Consider the following 8,766-nt stretch of genomic DNA (forward strand, 5'->3'; position numbering starts at 1 on the left):
ATCCTGTCCCATGTTTCATCATCTACTGTATATCCTAGATCTTTCTCCCAAAACCCCTTGAGATTTCTTGTTTTGTTGTTGCTTAACCATGGGCATATTTCATACCATTTGACGCTTTAACCGAAATTACTGGAAGGTGAAAATATTGTTCAATTATATTTTTCTCCTGAGGAAAATGAAATGTTCCTTCCATACAGTGTCTTATTTGTAAATACTTCCAAAAATATCCACGACCTTCCAAATTAAATTTCTCCCTCATCCTGTTATAAGACAGAAAATTACCATTCTCAAACAAATCTGTAAGTGTTCTGATATCATGTCTTAGCCAATGGGCTTAATAAACTGTTTGCTTGCCTATTTTTACTTTAGGGTTAAACCATAAAGATGCATACTTCTGATTATTTGGAGAGATTTTACACATTTTATGAACCTCCAGCCATACCTTCCTAGAGTGAAGCAAGATAGGATTTATCCTGACATTTTTATCTTTCTTTAATATTTGTGATAATACCTCGATAGGTTTGAAAGGGGAGGTAAGCTCCTGTTCTATTAAGACCCAATCTAAGTCATCACTTCCATCCATCCAGTGTCTTGATATTTTAACCATTTCAAATGAAATGCTGTAGTATTATATATTTGGAAGTGAAAGGCCTCCAACTGTCTTGGGTTGACAGAGTTTGTCTAGATTAATTCTAGGTTTTCTTCCCTCCCAAAGAAAATGTTTTATCATGTTGTTGTACCTTTGTAGTAATTGGTCAGGTATATCCATAGGTATCATTCCAGTTAGCTAATTTATCTGTGGAACAATGACCATCTTAATTATATTAACTTTTCCCCATAAACGTAACCTAGTCCAGTTTTCAAGATTAACTTTGATCTTTTTTAGTAGTGTTTCATGTTGGAGGTCATAATTTCTCCTATCTCTGGATTCAGTTCTATTTCTAAATATTTCATACCTTTAGGAAACCACTTAAAATTGAAACTAGAGAGAGAGTTAGGGGTGCAAGTTTGAGAAACAGGCATAGCCTCAGATTTGTGCCAGTTAATTATATAACCAGACACCTTGATGCTTTGACTTTTTAATGCTTAAAGCTTGTAAAATCATGTTAAAACTGAGGGTTCTCTTCCAAATTACTCACAGCGTAAAAACTTCAGTAAGGTTTTGAGCTGTGTCAAGAAATGGAGTGAGAAGTGATATCAAGAAATTCAATGAGAGACACACAGAACAAGTCTGGCAGAGGATGGACAAGAAAGATTTCAAAGACTCTGTAAGGAAAACTAGTGAGAGATGTGTCTAAAGATCCAAGAACAACTGCCAAGACATGAAGGACTTAGCGAAGTCAGGAACTGTAGTCTCAAAGAAGACCATCACAAGATCTCTGCACAGGAATAGACAGGGAGGTTACAAACCAAGAAAAACTCCACTTCTAGCCTGGCTATGCTTTGCTGCTCCCTCTGCAAGCTGCTTTTAGCAACCCTCCTCCACCCCAGCTCCTTCTTTATGCCATATGTGCTTTAATCAATGTCATTCTGTAGTCATTGGTGCCTGCTCTGCCCTGGGTTTATTGCTGCTGCTTGTCCTGCCCCAGGCTTTCCTTGTAGGCACAGAGCAGAGATGTATTCTGTTCCTGCTTGATACTTTCCACATAGGCTTGTGGAAGGGCAGGGGGATCCCAGAACAGCCACACTGCCAAATAGAAATAACAACAATAAACGTAATTTAATAACTGCTGAGAAATGGATAACCCCAATTTATGAGTATTTCTTGACAAAGTGGTTCTGACTGAAATGGCTGTTAAAGAAAATAAAGCCTTGCAGACTTCGACCAATTTGAAATTTCTTTAATGGATTTGTCAAAAGTCCGTTCATCACTAATCCCTACATTTATTCATTAAATCATAAAAATATTCACTAAATCTCCATCACACTTGATCCATCTCAGCAATTTGTTCTTAAAGAGTGCCACATGGTTCTAATCTTGGACCATCCTATTTTTCAGAGGAAAATAACCGAGGAGTCAATGACCTGCTTGCTGTTACGATAAAGATGCTCTGGACTCCTTTGTAGTTTTGGCAAACCTTTAAACAGTTCAGTGTAGATAAGTAAGAGCTACACCCATATGTAGCTATCTTATCAGCATGGCACTAGCATGGGCTCTAATGACAGCTGCCGAGTGCAGTAAACCCACTAAAGGAATCCTGCGTGTGATGTTATACAAGTCATGCATGAGGGTATATCTGTCTTTGGGTGGAAAATTAACCTTAAATCAGTTTTTCATTGAATGAGTATACACATACAGTGCCGTGAAAAAAGTATTTGCTCTCTTTCTGATTCCTGAGTTTTTTGCATATTTATCAAACTTAAATGTTTCAGATCATCAAACCAATTTTTGGATTTCACAAAGACAACCCAAGTAAATAGAAAATGCAGTGTCTGGATGATTATTTAATTTCTTAAGGGGGGAATAAACCCAAACCTTTCTGGCCCTGTGTGAAAAAGTAATTCCCCCCTGAACCTAATAACTGGTTGTGCCACCCTTGGCAGCAATAACTGAAATCAAGTTTTCGCGATAACTGGTGGTGAGTCTTTCACATTGCTGTGGAGGAATTTTGGCCCACTCTTCTTTGCAAAATTGATGTAATTCAGCCATATTGGGGGGTTTTCCAGCATGAACTGCCTGTTTAAGGTCACACCACAGCATCTCAATTGGATTCAAGTCCGAACCCTGACTGGGCCACTCCAAAACCTTCATTTTGTTTTTCTTGAGCCATTCAGAGGTGGACTTGCTGGGATATTTGGGGTTGTTGTCCTGCTGCATAACCCAGGAGCGCTTGAGCTTGAGGGCATGAATTGATGGCCAGATGTTCGCCTTCAGGATTTTCTGGTAGACAGCAGAATTCATTGTTCCATCAATCACAGGAAGTGGTCCAGGTCCTGAAGCAGCAAAGCAGTCCCAGACCATCACACTGCCACCACCATGTTTGACTGTTGGCGGGATGATCTTTTATCAACTGCTGTGTTAGTTTTACTCCAGATGTAACAGGCCACACACCTTCCAAAAAGTTCAACTTTTGTCTCATCAGTCCACAGAATATTTCTCCAAAAGCCTTGGGGATCATCAGGATGTTTCTTGGCAAATGTGAGATGAGCATTTGTGTTCTTTTTTGTCAGCAGTGGTTTTGGCCTTGGAACTCTCCCATGATGCCATTTTTGCCCAGTGTCTTTCTTATGGTTGAGTCATGAACTCTGACCTTTCTCCATTTGTGTATAATGGCTCTGACTGTGGTTTGCTGGAGTCCCAAAGCCTTGGAAATGGCTTTGTAATCTTTTCCAGAGTGATAGATTTCAATCACCTTGTTTCTCAACTCTTCTTGAATTTCTTTCCCATGACGCATTTCTTTCTGAGATCTTGTAGCCTACTTCACTTTGTCCGACAGCTTCTGTTTAAGTGATTTCTTAATTCAACAAACCTGGTGGTAATTAGGCCTGAGTGTGGCCAGTGAAATTGAGCTCAGCTCTCCAAAAACTGTGGTGAATCACAGTTAACTCATGATTTAACAAGGGGGGATTACTTTATCACACAGGGTCAGATAGGTTTGGATGTTTTTCCCCCTTAAGAAATTAAATAATCATTCAAACACTGCATTTTGTATTTATTTGGGTTGTCTTTGTGAAATATAAAAAATTGGTTTGATGATCCGAAACATTTAAGTGTGATAAATATGCAAAAACATCAGGAATCAGAAAGGGGGCAAATACTTTATCACAGCACTGTAGAACTTTCAAATAGTCTTGTATAATTATTAGCAGTGATTATTTGATCCTAAATTTGATCCACAATTTTATGAAGGGTAGGCTTAGCTGCTCCTAAAATCTTGGAATCATGACATTTCCCCTTTTAAATCAGGACCAGATCTTCGTTTAGAAAAAAGTGTTCCACAAGCCCTAAATAGAGCTCCTTTAAGGTGAACAACTATTAGGAACAGTGAGTAGGACTTCTCTTTGGAGGCTTAAGCACTTTTCAAATAGAGAAGAAAATACTGACACTGAAGAATATCCATATTTAACAACACCAACAAAAAACATATGCAGACATTTTGGTCCATTTTAGACTTTCTGTGGTGCAAAGTGAGGCATGCATGATGAGTGTGGTTCACTCCACGGGTGCATCTGATCACTGATTACATACACTAGTACATTTTAAATGTATGTCATCTTCTGACTTATTTTATTCTTCTGTCTTTTGCACAAACAAAAAATTAAAACAATGAATCATTCTGCTATGAAACCCCAAATTGTGTCTGAATGGAACTTGTTAGTTCATGCAGGACACCCAGACGTGAACAGCTAATGGCCAGCTGATCCCAGTTATTGGCTCCCAGCTCCCTGCATGCAATAATGTTGATGCACCCTGCTGCTGCTACTGGAAAAGCTTACCTCCACCACCCCAGCCTCCTCCTTCTTAGCATAAAGCTTTTTGCATCCTCGTATTCAGATTCATGCTACTATGGATGAATTGCTTTTGAGCTAATTTCATTGTATCTAAAATATATGGTCAAATGTATTTATCACTATGGGGATTTCTGGCGATGTGCTCCCTGAGAAGTCAAAGCAAGCTGCTTGACTAACCAAGGGAGCATCTTTTAAGGAGAGCCTTCTATGCCAGGTAAAACTGTATATCCATCCTGCAATAAAAGGGTTAAATGTGTGACTAGTGTTCCTGAATGAAATATACTGTCAAAAAATCATTATACTTTGCAGTCATAACTATATTCCATGTGGTATTTTGAGAGTGGTCATTAAATCTCAGTTTATGTAACAATGTCATTTAGCAGAGTAAGTACAACACAAGCAAGATCTAGAGAAGACGAAACAACATTAGTGAGTACCACAAAGTGCTTCAAGTCCTTTTGAATGCAAGTGCTGCCATGCAGTGTTAACGGCAATATCAACTTTAACCATCTTCCCACTAAATGGGGACTTCTGAAAGAGTTATCAGTTATCAGATATCAATCTTTGTTGCAGGATGTGGAAGCATTTTGCTACCAACAGTGCTCATGTTGGCCTGGCTAGAGTTAATATTGTACCACAACGATCAACCCTGGATTCTTTTTGTTTGCACAAAGTTCATCTTAGGACATCTGCGACACACAAAACAAATAAGCAAATCCAGTGCATTTCGTGCCCTAAATCTTTTGTCAGATCTTTGAAACGACATCTAGTGAGGTCTGTGTAAACGAACCCATATGGCATAGATTAGTGCCAGATGTGTGTCTGCTATGTTTGTTTCACGTGTGTAGAAGATTAGTAAATCCAGTTTCAAGACACATGAAAGCAGCAGCCGCAGCAACCAAACATAGTGGCAGTGTAGGCTGAAAGACTATCTCTAAAATGTAAGATTTTCAGGTTAATCTGGTAAGATTTTATGAAAGTTATGTTCTTAAAATTGTTTCTCAGTTGTTTGTTGAGTAAGTCATACAATTACCATTTCATTAACATCAGTATTTTTTTAGTTTAATGAAGAAATGTGAAATTTTAAAAAGTCTGATGAACTCAATCTGTATAACTGATTTATGTGCAGTAATATTTAAATTACAAATCAATATTTCTCTTTTTAAAATATAGTTTATTCTTGACTTTCACTGAAAAACCACCAATGTAGAATTGAACTATTGTGTGGTGTGCTGTGATGCAACAGTAATAACCTCATTAACCCACTCCATTCTTATGAGAAATACTGTAATGTTTTGTCAAATGAATTATTTTTAAAAAGTTAATTACACACCCACAACAGTAAAAGGTAGTAGGCCACTTGTAGTTTTAATCAGGCAGTTAACCGTACAGCTTTACAATGCAGGGACTGTTTTTCAAAACAGTGGTGCTTAGTATCATAAAATAACATCTAACAAGGTTTATAAATACATTTACATGCCAAAAATACAATCAGAGTTCAATCACTCCAAACTTAAGATTACTGTAGCTGTTGTAATATAATACTGAATCATCAGCTCAGGAGATAATGAGTAAGCAGTATCTGACAGATACTGCTATCTGTTATGTTGTGTAGCAATAACTAATTTATTGTTGCAGCTAAGCAAACCTTCAATTGCTCTGGCATAGTTTTAGCAAGTGGGCAATTACACTGTAAAACAGTGAAGCTCAGAGACTGCAGTTCTGAGAAGTTACAAGCAGAAAAGAAGAGCCTGTATAAAACTTTACCATTAACTTGCTGTGAAACCAGTACAGTTACATTTCATTAATGCATGACCTATCTTGATCAACAGGTTGAGCATTACATGGGACACGGAGGTGATTAAAGATATCACTTACTCCTTCTGGCATTCGGGTTACACAAACAAATCTGTGTTCAGTTCTACAAAATATCAAATCAGACTGCCTTACAATCATTACTGTCCAACAGCGTGCATAAAAAATACCATCAAAGCAACAGCACCTTTCTTAAAGTTTAAAAGCATTTTTTCTTCAAATACATTCAATTATTTCATCATTATTAATGAGAGCATATGAGAAAAGTGTAGAACTTCAAACGGTAAAACAAAGTGCATTAATCTCATAGTACTGAATCTATAAACAAATGCAGCCAAGCACGATTTTTAGATTTGACTTGTTTCTTTTTAGTAATGTTACAATCACATTAAACTCAATGCACACAGGCCACTGTGGAAGTTAATTCAACTATTTTCAAAGTGCAAGATAAGAGTGAATAGCCATGAAACATGATTATCAGATTAAAGCCAACAGACATGATTAAAGTTTTAGAGCCATAACAATGATTGTTTTAATATCTGAGTCTGTATCGAAACTGAACATCTCTGTCAGGCTGCATCGATCCAAAACCCCAGCGCCTGAAGTCGATTCCTGGTATCGTCTCATCCGGGTTCTTCAGCTCAAAATCAAAGTAGACCAACATGAGGAAAACAAACTGTTTCAACTCGTTGGTGGCAAAGAAACGCCCAGGGCACATGGAGACCCCAGCACCCCAGGGCATGGTGTAGTACTTCACCTTCTTCCCTCCTTTGTAGAAATCTGTTTTCCTTGATCCATCTGGATTCAGAAAGCGGTTGTACTTGAATGACTGTGGGTCTGGGTGGATCTCAGGGTCAATCTGAACAGCGATGTAAGGAAACAGAGCAACTCTGTCCCCCTTGCGTATAGAATATTCACGCCCATCGGCCATCTTGATGGTCATATCCTGGAGCACTGCTCTGGTAAGAAGGGGTGCAGCAGTGAGTCGTAGGGTTTCTTCCACAGTGCTGTCTAAGACTGGTGTTTTCATCAGCATCTCACGTGTCAGGTCAAGCAAAGGGCCACCACGTTTGACTTCCTGCCCAGACTCCCTCACGACCTTGTCGACCTCTTCCTTCACTGCTGCCATGGCTTCTGGGTGCTTCATGAGGAAGAGGAGCAGCCAGAAGGCAGACGGCCCGGTGTTTCCCTGAGAGGCCCACAGGAGCACAAACATGTACCTGTCGATCATAGACTCACTCTCTCCCAGCTCTTCTTTGGCCTGCTGCATGTCCCACACCCAACGACTGATGTTGTCCTTTATCTTCATTTTCTGCACCGACAGAGTGTTCCAGAAGTATCCCAGAAGCCTCTTTACCTCCATCCTTCCCCTGGGTGTAAGGACCCCGTAAGCCAGGTTGGGAAACAGCTGGTCATATTTACGGAACTCATAGAATAGGGCCTCTGATTCAGCTCTGTCTTTCTCTTTGGCTTTTTCTTCACTCCCCTCTGACTTGTGTGGCCAGTTACCATAGAGGGACAAGTAGCCAGCCCTGAAAACAACATTGTAGCTGTACATAAACAGTCCCTCTTCCACCCAGGTCTTTTGGTCAGCAGCTGATCCCATGGTGTTCAACATCAGGTTCTGCAGATTACTCATCATAGCCTGTGTCATCACCTCTAGGCCGTCCCCTTTCAGATGCTTGTTGCTGGAATTCTGGAGAATGTTGTGGTCGGATCTATCGGCTTTGTAACCAAACACTCTGTGCACCAGATGCACGGCGAACTCATTGAAGTCCAGCTTTTCTCGGCTTTCCTTCACAAGCGCCCCAAACGACAGAGGGTCCTGAAAGAATGTGATGTAAAACCCTCCCAGCTGCACTGTGAAAACATCGCCATGCTTTTGCATCATCCTCTCTAGGAACTTTAATGTGTTCCTGCGAAACTCCAAGACATGACCCAGCCAAGGGATGAGCCCCTTGTCCAGAGGAGGCTCTCTTGGTCTTCGTTGTCGAAACACTCCGAGGAGGTAGAGCCCTCCAATCAAAGCTGAGAGAAAGGCCAGAAGGATTGGCAGCAGCAGCCCCATGTCTGATTTCTCTGCGAGCAACACAGGGGTTTGGAGTCAGGGTCCAAATGCAGCGTGATAAAAAGAGTTTTGCTCCTCCCTTTTCTTCCTGCCTATGGTATTCCAGGAACTACTCAACCCTCTTCCACTAAAATAGAAATAGAAAGTGAGTCCCATTTTATTTTGCATTGTACCAAATATGATGACTTCAGAGAAGTATTGCTTCATGAAATGATTTGCCAAAATCCTGAAATTCAGCAGTTGACTGATGAGCAAAAATTGGAATTGCTTTTTAAGTTTGATGTGTTTAAGCTTGCTAATTTTGTCTCAAAAGCCTGGAAAAAAAAGACAAGATACTTTATCTAACTAATTAATTAATTTTTAGTTTGTCTTCATCTTCCTTTCTGTTCTATAATGATGAGAGAACTACCATGCACTCTGATCCTGGTTTT

The 8,766-nt window shown here is 39.7% G+C and overlaps 1 protein-coding gene across 1 annotated transcript; it reads right to left on the reverse strand.

Moving 5' to 3' along the window:
- Positions 1 to 5,806: 5,806 nt before the first annotated feature.
- Positions 5,807 to 8,365, reverse strand: LOC121519631 (5-beta-cholestane-3-alpha,7-alpha-diol 12-alpha-hydroxylase-like). The gene has a single exon (XM_041802419.1). It carries the CDS (start codon positions 8,333 to 8,335, stop codon positions 6,800 to 6,802), a length of 1,536 nt encoding a protein of 511 aa, XP_041658353.1. The 5' UTR covers positions 8,336 to 8,365; the 3' UTR covers positions 5,807 to 6,799.
- Between the last annotated feature and the right edge of the window lie 401 nt (positions 8,366 to 8,766).

Source organism: Cheilinus undulatus, linkage group 13 (genome assembly GCF_018320785.1).
Source record: "Cheilinus undulatus linkage group 13, ASM1832078v1, whole genome shotgun sequence".
NCBI lineage: Eukaryota > Metazoa > Chordata > Actinopteri > Labriformes > Labridae > Cheilinus > Cheilinus undulatus.